General features: G+C 40.5%; 1 protein-coding gene across 1 annotated transcript in view; it reads left to right on the forward strand.

Moving 5' to 3' along the window:
* Positions 1-19,089, forward strand: part of AAK1 (AP2 associated kinase 1) — a 131,564-nt gene that overhangs the window by 100,702 nt on the left and 11,773 nt on the right. Inside the window, exons 14-19 of the mRNA XM_014459363.2 lie at positions 1,278-1,494; positions 4,365-4,469; positions 5,816-5,911; positions 16,328-16,429; positions 17,494-17,595; positions 18,961-19,071. Coding sequence (XP_014314849.1) covers positions 1,278-1,494; positions 4,365-4,469; positions 5,816-5,911; positions 16,328-16,429; positions 17,494-17,595; positions 18,961-19,071 — 733 coding nt within the window. The remainder of the gene's footprint in view (positions 1-1,277; positions 1,495-4,364; positions 4,470-5,815; positions 5,912-16,327; positions 16,430-17,493; positions 17,596-18,960; positions 19,072-19,089) is intronic.

Consider the following 19,089-nt stretch of genomic DNA (forward strand, 5'->3'; position numbering starts at 1 on the left):
TAAACTCTTGATCTGACCAAGTTTTCATGCTGAAAATCTTTCATTCCCGCCGCCCCCCCCCCCCCTGCCCCTTCCCGCCAACACCCCTCAGGTTGCCTATGGGATACTATCTGAACTCATTGGTTAACAGACCAAAGACCTATTGCATCACATTGGTGGACTTGTCATTCTCCATCTTCACAAGCGCTTTGTTCAGCTTAGACCAGTGATGGCGAACCTTTTGAGCTCGGCGTGTCAGCATTTTGAAAAACCCTAACTTAACTCTGGTGCCGTGTCACATATAGAAATTTTTTGATATTTGCAACCATAGTAAAACAAAGATTTATATTTTTTATATTTCTTTTATATATTTAAATGCCATTTAACAAAGAAAAATCAACCAAAAAAATGAGTTCGCGTGTCACCTCTGACACGTGTGTCATAGGTTCGCCATCACTGGCCTAGGCCCTCTCCCTTAACTGCACTGTCCTCCTTGTCCACCAAGGAGGTGCTTATCTATTCATCAAGATCAATGTCAGAGGCCACCTCTCCTTTAAACCTTCCTCTGGTGTCATTTATAATTTGTTGTGCACGTATCCCATTGTATTATCATTATTTATTCGTATGTCTATATGAGTATCTTATCTAGTTGACTTAGCCTGAGAGTTCCTCCAAGACAAGGACTATATCTTAACCAACCTTTGCAAATCCAGTGACTGGCTCTGGGTCTGATATAGAGTAGATGTAGATTGCAATGAATGTTTGTGGAGTAAATGCAATTTCAGGCCCTCAGCTTTCTTGGAACCATATACTCTAAAGTTAAAAATCTTTAACTCATTAGCTAAATGCAAAGGGCATCAAGAGAGACTTAGAATAAAATTAAGTAATGGTACCTAGAAGCACAAGATAGTGGTCTTTATTTCTCTTTAACTGTGATAGGTGACCATAGTTGTATGCATGCTAGATCCAACAGATGGGAGGCAGCTTGAACAGGCATCAGTCCCAGCCCTCCGGGGTCCATTATTATGGGTTACAGTGGGCACCATAAGCTACACAATAGGTTGCTTTGGAATCGTGAATTGAAAGGACTTGCAGGCGAGACCAAAAATCTAAGGAAGAGATTAAAGAAGTAGTGGGAGATAGTGAATCATTAAGAAAATGGAAACATTTATTTTACACAGTGGAAAGGGATCTATAGCGACTGTCCAGTTGCCATGGAAAGCCCTTTTAGAAAACCACTGTGGAAAATAATGGTTTGACTCAGAAAAGAATTTGCTCTTGAAACAAAGAGAAAATAGGTTGAACCTTTTCAACTTTTATATGTCTTCTTATTTCGTGGGGGTGGGAACTTACCTAGGTCTGCAACCACCACTCCATCAGGCTCTCCTCGGACTTCCCAGCAAAACGTTTATAATCCTTCAGAAGGTTCTACGTGGAATCCCTTTGATGATGACAATTTCTCCAAACTCACAGCTGAAGAACTGCTAAATAAGGACTTTGCCAAGCTGGGGGAAGGTGAGTAATTGGTGTCTTTGTGATTCTTGAAACCTTATTCTAGAGTATACATGTAAAAATGTAGACTTGGGGCCCTGGCTGGTGTGCCTAAGCGGATAGAGCATTGGCCCATGGACTGAAGGATCTTGGGTTCATTCCTGGTCAAGGGCATGTACCTGGGTTGCAGGTTTGGGCCCCTGTCAGGGCACATGCGGGAAGCAACTGATCAGTGTTTCTTGCTCTCCCCCTCCTTTTCATTCAATCTAAAATCAGTGGCAAAAAATATCCTTGGGTAAGGACTAAAAAAAAAAAATGTAGGATTGGGCCCCACAAAGGTTTGATTTTTTTTTAATTTCTTTTTTTTTAATTCAAGTATAGTTGGTATACAATCTTGTATTGGTTATGTTAGTTTCAGGTGTACAATATAGTGATTTGACATTTTATACCTTACAATGTGATTTTGAAGTATGAGTACAAATCAATGTGTATTTTACTGGAGCACTGAAGTCTTCCTACTCAGGAAATCCTAGTCTTCTATAGGTGGTGGCAAGGAGAAGGGAAAACTTTTAGGAAAGATTGGATAGCATAGATTGGGATGAGAGTGTCATGCATGGTCATTTCTTGTAGGAATATGATGGTTCCCTTGTCCTAAGGGGATTTATTGTCCCAGAAAATTATAACTGCTTACCCATGAGAGAGTGCCCTCATAGAGAAACTGAATCTTTGACTATGATCAGAGTTCTATATTACTGAGGAGATCAAATAAATAGAAGGTACCTTTCTGCTTGCAAACCCACAGTCTAATTTGGAAGGCAGGAGACACACATGCACACACACACTTTGGAAAACAACAATTCTACGGTATGATACAGTTCAAAGAGTATCTCAGGGTAAAGGAATGAACAGAACCAAGAGAATTTAGAGCAAACATTTTAACTATTTGACTAATAGTTTAACTGTTATTTTATAGATATCTTTTTAAAATTTGTATTGCTTTCTTGCCTTTTCAAACAGAAGATAAAGAATAGGATTTAACTTTCTTTGATGATTCATTGGCAAATTATTTCATTGTTATGTGTGCCAGTTATTGTTCTAGACTATAAAAGAAATACCTTTAGGACTCTTGAAAACTATAGTATTTTTGCTTTCAACTAAGTGACCTGCCCAAGTTTTTAAATTTTTTAAAATAAGTTTTTTGTTGTTGGTGGTAGTTTTTTAAAATTGATTTTAGAGCAAGGAAGGTGGGGGAGGAGAGATAGAGAGAGAAAGAAGCATTGATGTGTGAGGGAAGCATCGATTGATTGCCTTCAGTACATGCCCCAATCAGAGATCGAACTGCAACCTGGGCATGTGCCCTGCTCGGGAATCCAACCCCCCACCTTTCAGTATACAAGACAATTCCAACCACCTGAGCCAGGCCCAAGTTTTTTTTTTAATTCTTGTGTCTATTTTGAATACTTTTCTGCCTCTCTTGTTCGGCTGTTGGCTTTTACATGAAGCTGCTGCATTGTGCCTGTCCCTCACAGCCTCTCACTACTGCCCTCTCCATCACTCCCTCTTCTCATTTGCTTTCCTAAACTGCCTGCAACAGATCATTAAACTCATTACAATTCTATAAAAACTAGGGGCCCAGTGCACGAATTTGTGCACTTTGAAAGGAACCGTGGGCCGCAAGGCTGCAGTGGGCACAGGGGCGGGTCTCATCTTCCATGCTTCCGCCTGGCCCCTCCTGCCACAGCCCCCGGTCCCCTGTCTGCTGGCAGCCCCACTCCCGCTGCTCCCACGTGCTGATGGTGCCAGCCCAGCGCTGCTCGCACCTGCTGACGGCGTGGAGCGATTAGGGCCAGCACCAACAGCGGGTGCAAGAGGTGGCTGCCACCCCGATCACCCCTTAGGAGCAGGGAGCAGTGGGGAAGCCCTAAGGGGTGATCGGGGCCAGCAGCCACTGCTTGCACCCGCTGATGGTGCCAAGCGATCAGGACCTGTACCAGGCGCCAGCAGCAGGTGCGAGCACCTGGCAGGACCATGGTGCGTGGGAGCAAAGGATTTTCAGTAACCACCAGAAGCTCGTCCTGATGACGGTGACCAGCTCCCCGCCTTGGTCTGGTGCCCCTCGCCCACCTGCTTCACCATCCTGCCGCAGCTGATGCCCGCCATGTTCCACATGTGCCCCCTGGTCAGCACACGTCACAGCGACCAGTTTTTCAGTTATTCTATATATAAATAAATAGATTGAGTGAGGGCTGGAGGTATTCTGTTTGAGTGATGTGCTTCGGCTTTGGGGCTTTGGCTCTAGCTATCTCTTTTGCTGTTATTTATTTTTATTTTTAATTGTGTTAAAATGTACATAACAGAAATTACCATCTTAACCATTTTAAATATATATATGTATTTTATTGATTTCAGAAAGGAAGGGCGAGAGAGAGAGATAGAAACATCAATGATGAGAGAGAACCATTGATTGGCTGCCTCCTGCATGCCCCCTACTGGGGATCAAGCCTGCAACCCTGGCATGTGCCCCTGACTGGAATTGAACCCGGGACCCTTCAGTCTACAGGCCAACACTCTATCCACTGATCCAAACTGACTAGGGCTTAATCATTTTTAAGTGTACAGATCAGTAGTGTTAATTACATTTGCATTGTGGTGCAGCCACTCTTTCTCTCTTCCAAAACGATGTGCTCTCTTTTTTGATTCTTAAAACCTCCTTCCATTTCTCAGTTGTTCTCTCAGCTGCTGTAGTGACTACAGAAGGACCTCTGAATGGCTGAGGTGTCACCATAACGCAGTAAAAAAAGGAGGAATGAAGTCTAGAAGTCAGTGCAGAAAGTGCCCTGGGGATGTGTTCTGTGATTCTGCTGGGTGAACTGAATGGTGTTTTGTCCCTCCAGGCAAACATCCTGAGAAGCTTGGAGGCTCAGCTGAGAGTTTGATCCCAGGCTTTCAATCCACCCAAAGTGATGCTTTTGCCTCTTCTTCGTTTTCTGCTGGAAATGGTTAGTAAGGCAAGCACCTGAAATACAAACTCACTCTTGTCACCTTCACACTGTTTTCCACTTCACAGATAACTCTAGCATACCAATGAGCCCAAAATCCTGGTGGTAACTTAATATTTTCCTTTATTCCAGAGATTTCCAATAAAAAAGATAGGGATAAAGAAAGATGTAGAGTCACTTTCAATTAAAATGACAGGATGATCTGGAAGTAATATATAGGATTTGTTCTATCTAGTCCATGGACATGTTTTAAGCAAATATTTCTAAATTTGAGGAACATCACCCTGAGACTCTGCTGAACTGTGTATTTTTTGTTTGTTTTGTTAATCCTCACTCAAGGATATTTTTTCCATTGATTTTTAGAGGTTGGAAGGGAGGGAAGGAAGGAAAGAAAGAGAGAAACAGTAATGTGAGAGAGACACACTGATTGGTTGCCTCCTGTATGGGCCCCAACTGGGTCTGGGGATCGAACCTGCAACCCAGGTACATGCCCTTGACTGGGAATTGAACCCACGACCCTTCAGTGTGCAGGCCAACGCTCCAACCACTGAGCCACACCTGGCTGGGCATCACAAACTGAATATTAAAATGCATCGTAAAAAATGGTTAAGTAGAAACTAGGAGACCTGGGTTCTGGTCCAGGTCTGCTGATGCACCTCTGGCTAATTTCTTCTGGGCTTTATTTCCTTTTCTGAAAAATAAGAAAATTGTGCTAGAAAATCCTAAGATCTCTTCAAACTCTGATATCCCATAGGGTGCATAGATTTCTGTAAATCTGTAAGTTTGTCAACTATAGAATGAATGCCAGTAGTATGTAAGATGCAGTCTAGAGATTAGGGGTTGTCTAACCTTGCAGGAGGCAAGAAGTCTGTCTCCTCCTGTCTGTCTGCCTAGCACTATATTAGACATTTGGTGATACAACAGCCTCAAGAAGGTAATGGTTACATAGGAAGTACCTATATATATGCTAGATTACAAAATAGATAATGTTTGTTTACATGCCAAAATGTGCAATAGGGACAGTAATTGCTGTACAAATTCTGAAAAAGATCACCGTGGGTTTCCACAAAGGGAAACGTGGAATTTCAGATGTGTGCATATCCTAGTTTTGTCATTAATTACATCTTAGAGTATGTTGCAAGGACCAGATTATATATTTCATACATACTTTGCTGTTACACTGTATTATATCCACTCATCCCTTTTCTACCTCTGAGTTTAGACTTGTTCTCTAATTTGAGCTGTTGGGTTAATAGATAGTAAGTTCATCTAGATTTACTTGATATTTTCTGCTTTTCTCTTTTTTCTCTCTCCTTGACCCTTCCTTCCCCTCCAACCAACTCCAGCTGAAAAAAAGAAGGGTGGGCAGACTGTGGATTCTAGCCTCCCACTTCTAAGCGTATCTGATCCTTTCATTCCTCTTCAAGTACCTGATGCACCAGGTAGGTAAATAGACCTGATCTGAGGTTAACCAGCTTGATTCTTATGTCCCAGGGTCTCTTGAGAGTTGGTTTTAACCACTCCATGAAAAGGACCTGAATTCCATATTAGTCCAATAATGATTATAACAATATGGGGGGAAGGCCTATAAGCATGTGATAAAAGGAACAAAATGTGAGTAGTGGTTATAGTATGATGAGTAGATAATGGGTGACTTACTTTCAAGTTTCTATTTTCCTGTAATATACTTTAATTTTATAATATAAAAATGCATAATAAAAGTTGATAGGAAATGTGAGTCAGGAAACCTGAGTTCCCTTTCTAGCTCTTCCACTACCTAAAAACCTTCAGGCTTGACTGTTCATCAGTGGAGTGAAATGGACTGCATGAATTCGAATATCCCTTTAAATCTACCATATCCTGATTTTTAAGTGAGCAGTCCAAAAAAAGAAGAAATGGTTAGTGTGTTCCGATTGAAACAGCTTTTGAAACATAATTTGCAGTTTCTGAATGCCAAAGATTTCCTTTCCTGCTCTCCTCCCCATCCGTTTGGGGAGGGGCGGGGGTGGGAGAAGCGTGATGTGAGGAACAGAAGCCGCTTTTTCTCATCTCTATCCGTGTCTTTGAAAAAGCAAATAGATCCAGCTCCTTCAAAGCATCTGGTGGTCGTTTTGCTTCTGATAGTTTTCCTTTTCTCCAGTGTTTACTCTTGCTGATTCTTGGTCTTAAACTGATAGGATCTGGCTGTTTTTTTCCCCCCCCAAAATGTTAAAGGTATTTGATTGATTGCCTCAAAATTGGAAGTGATTGTGATATTCTTACCCTCTCCCTACTAAGACAGACTGTAGCTAGGGCACCAAGATAGTTTTTATTTCTTTAGGCAATTTGTGGACCCTTCTAAAGAGGAAGCAAAAACTGCCTTGATCAGGTATTATCGTGTGACATTATAGCTTGCTGGACCTAGATGGTGGATGTAGGTAAAAAATGTCTGAAACCACTGAGGAATGATTCAGTAAAGGGTAGTTAAAGAAAAGAGAAGAAAGTAATCAGATCTCTCAGTAGCTAGCCAGGCTAGTTTCAAGCAGAAGGCTGGAGAGGCATGGACTACAAACTCAAGCTGAGTTCCACTGACCTCTTTTTCCTCCCTGTTGTAGCAGTCATGGGATCAGACAAGAAAAATGGATTTTTACGGCATTCTTCCTTTGACACCCCTCAGGTTCTTGCATTGCTCTTACCTAGATGGCCCATGGCTGTGTATGCTGAAAGGGTGGCCTCTTGGCACAAGCCAGAGGATGAAGCCCACAAGCAGGTAGCTGTGCTCTGCAGCCGTCCAGGAGCCCTTTGGATTAAGTCACCTGGTGCATGTGCCTGGCCCCAGATGACTCAGGATGTCAACTCCAGGTTATAGAGATGCATTTTGAAGGTGTGAAGATGAGCCCGGGGGCCATTAGAGCCAGCTGGCTGCCATGCTTACTTTCCTTATTGTTACCTTTCCTGTCTCCTGGCCTTCCAGATTTCTCTCATTCTGGAGGATTCCTGCTAAAGTGTTAGTGGTATACACTTTAATACCAATTAAGCCATGACCCCTCTTGGGTTTTAATGGAAAATCTATTAAAATGGAACATTCTAATAGAGAATTCCAAGAATGTCTTACTTGTTTCCTGATCCGTCAGACCAGACTTGTGTGTTGAAAACATAAAGCAACATATCAGTGTTTTGCATTCCAGTGAATTCCTGTATTACTGAGCATTAAATCCAGACTTATTACCAGGACCTACAAGGCCCTAACTCAGTGATGGCGAACCTTTTGAGCTCGGCGTGTCAGCATTTTGAAAAACCCTAACTTAACTCTGGTGCTGTGTCACATATAGAAATTTTTTGATATTTGCAACCATAATAAAACAAAGACTTATATTTTGATATTTATTTTATATATTTAAATGCCATTTAACAAAGAAAAATCAACCAAAAAAATGAGTTCGCGTGTCACCTCTGACACGTGTGTCATAGGTTCGCCCTCACTGCCCTAACTGATTTGGCCCTTGGCTACTACTCTAACCTGAGCTCATAGCCTCTTCCCTTCAGTCTTTCCTTTAATAGGCTAAACTTGTTCCCACCTCCAGGCCTTTGCACTTGCTGGTGCTCTACCTGAAAAGCTTTTCCTCCAGCTCTGTTTCTTCTTGTCATTCGACATTTAGGTCTCAGTTTAAATACTCTCTTTTCAGAAAGGTGCAGCGTGGTCCCACGGGCACTTAGTCACATGTCCTGGCTTTTTTCTTCATAGTATTTATCATTGTCTTTTTTCATTTGTTTATTGTCTGACTCTTTTCGCCAACGTGTTGGTGTCCTGAGGGAGGGACCTTGCTGTCTTTATTCATCACTGTGTTGCCGGTGTTGAGAACGCTGCCAGGGAAAGTCAGCACTCGATGAATATTTGCAGACTGGGTGAATGAATGAAGTAAAACCTGGAAGGCTTCTGGTGGCCCCATCACTCTCCATTTCTTTCCCAACTCCCAAACACCAGGTTACTGGCTTCATAGCCTTCCATCTATGCCTCTGCCAAGCCCCAGCCAGGCTCCCACCCACTCTTTGAGGGTGTATAAATGAAGGCACAGCCCACAGTGTCAGGAAGCTGCCAGACCCCAGGATCAGCCTGATAGCTAGGCTCAGGAGATTGTTTAGCTCCAGCCTTTCATGGTACCCTCCAGAATTTGTTCTGAGCGTGGTTATGTGTCTATGATTATTTTATTTCTTTTCATGTTCAGCCCATAGCACCATTCAGTTATATACCGGTAGTTTCTTATCCAAGGCCCCTATATCCTTCCTTAGTGATTTGAAATGTCTGAAGGTGCTAAGAGTTTAGGCCAGGGGTCCTCAAACTACGGCCCGAGGGCCACATGCAAATACAAATATTGTATTTGTTCCCGTTTTGATTTTTTACTTCAAAATAAGATATGTGCAGTGTGCATAGGAATTTGTTCATAGTTTTTTTTAAAACTATAGTCCGGCCCTCCAACGGTCTGAGGGACAGTGAACTGGCCCCCTGTTTAAAAAGTTTGAGGACCCTGGTTTAGGGTATCTGGTACCTCCACAAACCACAAGTGTGTCTCCCCACCTCCTGTTCCCCCGCCAAGCAACCAGTTTTTCATTACATTCCACTCACTGTGGGCACCAGTCAGGTTTTTTGGTAGGTTTGTTTTGTTTTACATACTTGCTTAACTTCCATGCTCAGCCTTCTTGAGGATAAGAATCATGAAATCTTACTCTCCTGACAAATACATGTATTTTAATGTCTTAGCATTTGTTTTTATGCTTTTAAAACATTATCACATGTAATTTCCTTTGATTCTACAAATAATACTGAATGGTATGTTGAGGAATCTCATTTTCCAGGGGAAGGAAGTGAAGCCTCAGTGCTATTGGGTCTGTGCTGTTCCACACACTCTTCATGGCCCGTCCCCCGAGCAAGATCCTCCAGCCGTGTGTTGAAAACATAAAGCAACATATCAGTGTTTCTTTGTCTTTGGGGCAGTTCCAAGATCAATAAAGCCTTTGGTGAGAGAGCTAAATATGAGGGTTGGGGAAATATAAAAATGGATTTGAACTTGTAAGACCTAGGGCCAAGCCACTTAATAGCTGGGTGATTTTGGTCAAATCACTTAAACTGTGTCCTCAAAATTGGCAATATTAAAACCTACCTTAATGGAGTGGCTTGTGAGGTGCAGATGAAGCCATGTATTTGAAATCATTTTGTAAACTTTAAATTAGTATAAAGATAAGAAATGCTGTAACAACTTTGATCCATGATCCTTATTTGCAGTGGGGCAGTCCTAGTTATTTAATGTCTTAGTGATATTTTTCTCCCATAAGAAATTAAACTTCCTCTAAGTTAAACCTTTGACTTTGGCACAACTGAGAGCTGTTAGACTTCCTTGATAGAATGATTGTTAAAGTATGGGTGAAGGGGCACGGATGATTGGATTTGTTTCTTAAGTAACATTTTTATTTTCCAAAGCATCATAAAAACTTTTTTAGAAAAGCTGTAAAAAAATCACAGCTTGAGCATTTGTGTGCTCACAAGGCATTCTTCTCGGAGCTATTTGCCTGGCGTTTTCACTTCCAGCTTCTGTCAAGGTTGATCATAGTATGTGTCTTTACTCTCTAAAGCTTATCTGCCTGCAAATTCAGTTCTCTAGAATGAACTTGGAATGGGGCATGGTTGTTGACTTTTGCTTCTTACTTGCAGCTGTTGACTTTTGCTTCTAAGTTGCAGATTTTAGTGTCTGGTTTCTCAGTGATAGGTACTATTTAGAGTGCCTAGATGTTAAAAACAGCATCTCTCATCACAAGACTTCAGGGCTTACACCCAAATTAGAGATGAAGTAAATTTCCAAAGCCACCAAGGTGTAGCAACCAAATCATTCTTTTTGATGGGGCTCTTATCAAGCCCTTTTTGTGTTGGTAAGTTCATCCTGCTTTATTCCTCATGCCTGTGTTCCTAATTAGGGTTGGAATGGGCCTTGAACAAGCCCTTAATCTCATTGGCCTATAATAAACAGATATACTTATCCTCTCTTTTGATATATGTTTTAAATTTATATATTGATTTGAGAGAGAGAGAGAGAGAGAAACATCGATGTATTGTTCCATTTATTTATGCATTCATTGGTTGTTTCTTGTATATGCCCTGACCAGGATCAAACCTGTAACTTTAGCACATCAGGATGATGCTCTAACCAACTGAGTTTCCCAGCTAGTGCCTCTTTCGATATTTAAAAGAGAACTCACAACTTGCAGTACCGCCCAGGCTCATGCTAAGAAATGGTTTTGATTATCTAAACTTAGATTGGTTTATGAAGGATTTATTACCTTCTTGCCTTGTAGTTGACTTTTTTTTTGTAGTTGACATTTTTTAATAACGAAGTCTTGAGAGGAGAGGTATAAGAGAAAAACCTGAAATGGACTAATTCCTACCTCTGACTCTAGCAACTATTTCCTTCTCTCTTCCCCTAGTCTCCAATGCCACTTTTGTCTAAGAAAAGAGGGGAAGGTGCTTTCTCTTACCTACCCCTTAATTTAAAGGTATTACCAATCCTCTCCTTTAAAAGCACTCTCCGTTTCCATTGCCCATGTTAACTAATTCTGTAGGTACTGTTCTTGAAGAGTTCACCTTCTCAGTCTTTTAACCTTGATTTCAGTGCTTCTCCAAGCTCCTAATCTGACTCATTTTTACTTGGGAACCCTAGAAACATGAGAAACAGTTGAGTATACTAAATGGGAATGTGATAGGAAAACACCACCAACAGAAGAACATGAGCAGATAATTCATAAAAAACAAATATAAATTACTAGTAAATACATTTTTCAGAAAACTTATCATTCTAATGAATACAAGACAAGTTAATTATAAAACAGTGAGATGCTGCAACTTCCGCTGTCAGATTGGTAAAGATGTAAAAAACCCACCACCTCAGGCTTGGTGAAGGTATAAGAAAACAGACACACTCAGATCCTGCTAGTGGAAACATCAGTTAGTTCAACTTTTGGGAGGATAGTTTGGCAGTTTACAACAAAAGCCTTTAAGAGTTAACTTTCTCTTTGACTTCATAATTCTTTTCTAAAAAATTATTCTTAAAAAACATGAGTATGCTTAAATACTTATCAAATGATTAAAATTTATAGGGAATGATTAAAAGGGTATTCATTTAAAGTCTTAAGGGTGTGTTTTTCTCTAGAAGTGATATTTTGGTTAGTTCTTACTTTTATCCTTAGTTTATATGTATTTTCCAAATTTTTCACAGTAAATATGTATTGATTTTATAATAAGGGATCAAACCATAAAAGCTCTTTTTTTTTCAAATGAGAAGCACGCTTAGATAGTCCCCCACCTTCTTATCCTACTCTCCTGGCAGTGCCTGCCTGACCTGTTTGCATGTTGAACAGAATATTTAGTCAGCTCTGCATTTCCCAAACCTGCTACCTTGAGATCAGTGATTTTACCTCCTACCTGTATTACTGAGGTGCCCTCCAGTGTCCGCCTCTGTAGTTATTAACAGTTCAGATCTCCAGTTTCATCTTTAATCTATCTTCTAAGTAGCCAGTTCCTACTTCCTGCTTTTTTCTTTTATGTTGGATGGGACCTTTTAAGTTTATCTTCATTTTATCAGTAAGAAAACTTAGATCCAAAGTGTCATACAAACTTAGTGCAGAACCCAGGTCTCTTGTCTTAGTGCCTTTTCTTCCTAGTAAGACCATGCTGCCTCCTTCTCACATTTCACTTTATTCAAGGAATTCTGCTTATTCTGATCTCATAACAAGGTTTGAGGGTGAAAATGGAATTGCACCCATTTTTCAGTCTGTAATCTCGGGCCTTAGTGGTTTGGTGATCACTCACCTAATCCTAAAAGAAAAGTTAATCTCCTTTTATGTAACAAGCACTTTAATTGATATACACGAGTGCGCGAGCACGCACACACGCACACATGAATTCTTGTAAATATACCCATTAATTTCTGACAACCTATTAAAGTAGTTTTTATCCTCTGTCTACAAGTGAGAAAACTGATGCTTAGAAAAATTAGGTAACTAACTTAAATGATCAGAATCTGCCTCAGAACTGGACCATTTCCTTCTATCCAGAGTTGCCCACTACTTTTCACATAATGGAATATGATGGTGTCAAGTACTTGTGAGTCTAACACAGAAGAAATGGGAAACTCTTGTAAAATGTTTTTTAGGAAGAGTAAGTCATTGCAAAATGCAGTTAATAATTATTTCTGGGTTTTACTGGTCTGTCACCTTGTATAATTGAGAATTGGAGTGTGAGTCTGCACATTTCCGTGTGAACTGTCCCAGAAGATGGGTTTTGCTTTTGTATCCAGAGAAGTCCTTTTCCAGATTCATGTAAAATTTTTAAAAGTCTCCGTTCATTACATATTAACAAGTCGTGATACGCCGATGTGAAGCTTGAACAAGGTTTTGGATCTTAAAGAACTCTTCCAGCACAGTTTCCTAAATTCACCACCCTCTTCTCTGCACTGCTCTTTTCCGCTCATCCACCCACCCCCGTAATACATGCCTCAGAGTGTTTTTATAAAACCTTCAGAGAGAAGACAGAATTCATAAAATGAAGGATATCAAGGCCAGTCCTTGAAGCACATGGGAGGCCTCCAGGGTGTGATTTGCAGACTGTCAGCTTCCGGTAATCTTTCCTGTGCCTCCTTTACATCCTGTCCTCAAGTTCTTCGTTTACAGTGACCAAAGAACCAATGATAGCTTTAAATGTGATCTCTCCTAAGATAGCTCTACATTTTAAAGCAATTGAGGCCTTAGTTAAAGCAAAGGAATGAATCTCTAATGCATAGAAGATCTGAGTCCTAGTCCTAGCTGGCTATCTGGTGTTCTTGCCATAAGCCCTTGGGCTAGTTGTTTTACTTTTCTGAAGCTGGTTTCTTCATCTGCAAATGAGAAGGCTAGTTGTTGGATAAGATTTGAGGTTTTTTCCAATGCCAACATGTCTTTTATGACTTGACCATTGTACATGGGACCATGTCTGTGTGAAGATCTTTCCTCCTGTGTTGATAGATATAGGCAGGCCCTGTTGGTAGCATGTGGAAATCCAATCCAGGCTCTACCATGTCCCGTCTATGACTTTGGGCAAGTCATACATTCTCACAGTCTCTGATCTCCATTGTCCTCAATTCTGTGTTATTTCCAAACCCAGGGTTTTTTGTCAATGATAAATGAACTCTACAAATGTAAATGATGAATGTTGCTATAATGGTGCCTGGGGACCAGCCCTGAGAGCCTTTTCTTATTTCGAGAGTACTAGGAGTGAAAGAAGCTGGTTTTGCACATGCCATCCACCTTCAGATGCTGTAGCCTTATTCTCACTCCTATTTTCTGCCTGGTATTACTTTGTCCCCTCCCCCTCCCTGCCATAGTTCCAGGATTTGAGTATCCCCACGCAGCAGTGATTACCTATGTGAGCAGCCTGTTACTTTCAGGTTTGGTCAGAAAACAAGCATCTTACCCCATCTCCACTCCATTTCATCTCACCACAACACATGTACTTTTTAATACTCTTACATACTTCTTGCTAATGGCTAATAAAAGAATTAGATTGTTGTTGAAGTACCTGACTATTTCCAGTTGATCCCCTATCACTCCCACCTCCCCAGTGAAGCTGAAAGGCAGAGGTGTGACAGAGAGTAGTAACTAGAGGGAACCAAGAACTAGGATACAGAGTTAATAAGACACCTTCCCCACTTTCAGTGATGTTGTAAGGACTGCAAGCACAGAGTGCTCCGGAAGGTTCCCGTAATGTTGGTGGGTTGGGGAGGCTTTGAGGAAATGATGATATTTAAGTGACCAATACAAAAAGGTGTGGGGAGGTTTCTCCATTTGACGGTTGAGGAAACAGTGTCAGAAGTTTAAGGAACTACCCCTGGTCACAGTGAGTCCCTGGAAGAGGCTAGAATTCAGACTCTGAAAGAATGCTAGTCTGATATTTGGCACCAAGATAAACTGCTGTATGAAAAACAAGCAAGTAATTTTGGGTCTTTACTTTTTATCCATTGCTTTACAAAATTGCAAATATATGCGTGCTAAAAGTGAAAGAAACAATTGCTGCTTTTTTTTTAAGTGAGAGAAGCTTTTGGGAGGAATAAAACAAAGCTAAAGTTCAGAATAAAAATGTAGATGTTTTGGGAAAACCTTATTTTCACCAGTATGCTGAAAATTGTCAAAGATATTTTACATCTTTTCTTATAGTAAAATGTCACATATAGTTTCAGATTAAGGCTGATGTGATTATGCCGTATGCTTGGTTAGTGCCTGAGGTATTCTTCCCTGCTGTGGAGAGGCTTCTTGTTTACATCCTTGCTTTCTTCAGTATGAATCAGGTGCACATGAGGAATATAGCATCTTATCACTTAATTCAAAGATAGCTACATGCCATATACTCTAAAGGTGGTAAATTGGTTTCACATATTAAAGTGTCTTTTTCTGCAATGTGTTAATTATACCAAAGCAAATGATCTTGCCAAGACACTAAAACTCATTATTTCATCTGTGTAGTTATAGATCACCTTATAAGTCACCTAAAATTTGGTTTCTATCCCTCAATCAGTATCAACTTAGCCTTTACTTATCTCAATTCCTGATGGCCCTAGATGAATACAGATACATTAAAATGTAATATATACAGCCCTGGCCAGTGTGGCTCAGTTGGTTGGAGCATTGGCCCATGCATCGAAGGGTCACAGGTTCAATTCCAGGTCAGGGCACACACCCAGGTTGCAGTTCACTCCCAGGTGAGGTGCATAAGGTACAGATCAATGTTTCTCCCTCTTCCTTCCTCTCTCTCTAGAATCAATAAAAACATATCCTCAGTTGAGGATTTAATTTTTTTTAAATGTTATATACACATACTTGAATTTTAAGTCTTTTCTTTATCTCTAACAATTTAATTTTAGTTTTATCTTAATGGCATTTTATTTTGGTGATAGAAAAAACATTGTTGATAATTGGCCTTTAACTGGGCAAGTTATAGAATTTATGTGGCCTCGGTCTTCTTGTAAGCAAAGGGACGTATGAGTTCTTAATTCCCTTCTTTCTACACAATTCTATGACTTATTACTTTGTTTTAAGTTAATCCTCTAGCATTAATAGGTTAAAGGTAAATGGATAGTTGTTGATGGATCAGGGTTAAAGGAATTATGAATCTTAGTGTGTATAGATTATCACACATTAAGTTACCAGGTGTGACAAATCTGGTGGCTTCTGTTATCCTTTTGTTTCTTAGTCACAAGATGTCAAAAGTAATAGCATGTCACAGACTCTCAGTTGGCAGACAATAAATGATTGTTGACATTAACTTGGGCATGGTTTATTATATTCTCTTAGTGAGTTATAAACCATTTCTAAATGCAAGTAAAAAAAGAGAGATTCAAAACTGAGTCCAGGAAGGGATATGAATACACAGAGACATATGCATATGTTTATGGCAGCTTTATTTTTAATAACTAAAAACTTACTTTCTAGGGTGGTGGAAATGTTTTCTACATCATTATTTCAGTGGTGCTTCTATGAATGTGGACATTTGTTAACATTCAGCAAATTATACACTTAAAATTGATTACTTTTATTCAGTGTAAATTGTACCTCAAATTTAAAAAACAGCAAACCTAGTCTTGAATGCCTCACAGAGTTGACTACTTCAGTTAGGGAAATAATCATTTTTTAAACTTCAAACTTTGAAAGACTACTTTTAACAATATACTAACAGGATTTTTATGATGAATCGATACAAAATGTTGACCCCACTAAAATGTATTTGCACAGAAAATGGAAAATGATCAGCTTGCTTTAATATCTCATTGCATTTTGCTTTCTCTTTACCTCTCTGCCCGACCTAGAAAAGCTAATTGAGGGACTCAAATCTCCTGACACTTCTCTTCTGCTCCCTGACCTCTTGCCTATGACAGATCCTTTTGGCAGCACTTCTGATGCTGTAATTGGTAAAGTCGTCATCTTCTGTTTCTTCAGTAATGCATGATGTGTGTGTCTATTTCAAGAATTATATCTAACTGGTTAACAGATCCCTAGTGAGTAGCCCTGGTGAGGAATGGAAATGCCACCAAGCCTTCTGCTGTTGGACGAGGCCTTGTGCTAACCTGGAAGCCAAGGCTATTTAATCTCCTTTGTTAGCACCTCAAATCAGGTGTTTTCTCTGTCTTCCAGCTGCACAACACTGTTATTTTTGCCTTGTTTTCATATCCTGAGATTTCTAGAGTGATGTCTTATGAATGAGGAAGGATGTGGGAAAATTCACACCTAGTTACAAAAGCTTCATGAAAAAAGTTGGTTTCAAGCTGGACCCTACCTTTAGCAGAGTCTTCTTTAGAAGGCCTCTCTACGTGCCAGGTATTAGTAACTGACACAACACATGCCTGGTGGTGAAGCCTCAGGGGTAGAAACGGGAAGGGGCTTAGTCTGCTTGTCCTTTCATTTCTCTGTGCTCAAACCGCAAGGCAGGCAAGACCTACAAAATGCCCAGGACCCCTGTACTCCAGGGGTGCAAAGTCCTAGAACTCAGAGAGGCCACGACCCTGCGGAGAGATGGGCCTCTAGCTAGGGGATGTCTCATAGCGTGATACCACCACACTAAATCATGGGATGGGATTACAGATGGACTAGTGGCCTCTGCAAGGCACAGAGGATGTGAAAGGCTCCCAAGTTTATCCCTTGAGAAAAGCAAAATTAACAGAAGATATTAAGGTGCCTTTCAATCTGTTTTCTGACATGGAAGAGATCTCCTGAATAGCTCTTATTCTGTATTTATCTATAAAAACTGAGAATCACTGAGACTGGCCACAGTGGTTAACTTTGCACAGACCTGCTCAATCAGTGAAGCCCAGATACTCAAAGCAGCAGAAATAAAGTAACTTCTGTGCTTTCCACCTCTCCTGAGACTGGCATTTTAGAAACCTGTAGGAGAAAGCCTTGATAGAATTGTCCAGAGAACTTCTGACTGCCTTTCCCTTACCCATTATTCTCCTTTTTTAATGCTCTGTTACAAAAGAAAAAGCTGATGTTGCTGTTGAGAGTCTCATACCAGGACTGGAGCCCCCAGTGCCCCAGCGCCTCCCATCTCAGACGGAGTCTGTGACCTCGAACCGCACAGGTCAGTCAGGAGTCTCTGCAGCAGCAGGGACTGCTTGATGTGGTGAGCTCTCAGAGCAGTCTTTTCACCTGACAGATGGTCCGGGGTTTATTTTGCAGCCTGGTTAGTTCCTCCCAGAAGAGATGCCCTGCATTGTTGCAGTCCCAGCTTCTAGATGTTGAGTGATGTGTTTCCTCGCCAAAAAGCAGATTATGTTTTTGGAGTTCTTTGTAGAGTGATCCCTGGGCTTTCTCTGATTACAGTCTATCTTTATTCAGGATATTTTTTCCACTGGTGGCAGATTCCTTCCACCTCCTTAATTAAAGAACTCTGCTGAGCTGTAAGGATGCCCTTAACTCCTCCAGGTTACTGAGCAGTCTCTCCCCTCTAACAGTGGTATCCATGGGGCTCATTTCTGGATGTTGACACCCTGTTCCTAGCACAGTGCTTTAATCATATAGGTGATTTGCTATTAAATTGTAGGCAAAGTTGAAATCTTTGCTGTTTCCAGCATTTCACCCTAATTTTTCCAAGTTCACTCCTAGTAGACTTCCTTAACTGCCCATAAATACAGATTTGATAACCTTCCTTTTTTTGAGTCCATAATTACCTTGATAAAAATGTCCGATTCTAACTAGGAATGGAAACAATTAGAAGTCTAGGAAGTATGAAAATTAACTCACCAGGTTAAAATAATTTAATAGGGTTTCCTTTCCTTGTGCTTACTTGGCTATTTTCTTCCAGAAAACTTTTCAGAAAATAATTCATGTGTTAAAATACTTAAACTCTGAATTTTGTCTTCTGTTCTTTATCTAAAAGCAAAATTATGTGTTCAAAGGAGCAGTTCAGATTTAAAGAATACTATTAGTAAGGGGCAAGGTCGTTCTATTCTGCATAGGAATCTGTTTGCGGTCTGGAAAGAACTGCTTAGTCATGTCATATTACACTAATAATAAGCCAGAGACAACCCCCTTCTAGTCAAATTGGTCACCTCATTCTATAGTGATTCTTTTTCATGAATGTTTAGGGGAAGTTTAAGTGAAACTCTTTAGTTGAAAAGTTCTTTTTCCCAAATGGCATTTGCTGAAAAACTGATCTGCTAAAGTTTTATTGGCATCCAAATCACATATTTGCTTATCTAATAACCTCTGAGCAAAAAATTCTTCCATATTTATATATTAAGGTTAAGAGGAATACATGCTTCTGTAGATGAAATCCAGAGTGTTTAACGTGTTTCCTTTGGTTTTCTTTCTCCTGCCTTGGCTTGTTTGTATGACATGTACTGGTAAATGCGGTAACTTAAAGGCTAAGGTCTAATCTTGTGATATTGTTGTATGTGCCATTTAATGCCATCACTGACCTGGGATGCTGTTAATCTGGACTCAGATTCTCTCACCGGGGAAGATTCCCTGATCGATTGCTCTCTGCTTTCTAACCCTACTACCGACCTTCTGGAAGAGTTTGCCCCCATAGCGATCTCTGCTCCAGCCCATAAAGGTAAATGCTTTCTTCTTC

The sequence above is a fragment of the Myotis lucifugus genome, unplaced genomic scaffold, assembly GCF_000147115.1.
Source record: "Myotis lucifugus unplaced genomic scaffold, Myoluc2.0 scaffold_108, whole genome shotgun sequence".
NCBI lineage: Eukaryota > Metazoa > Chordata > Mammalia > Chiroptera > Vespertilionidae > Myotis > Myotis lucifugus.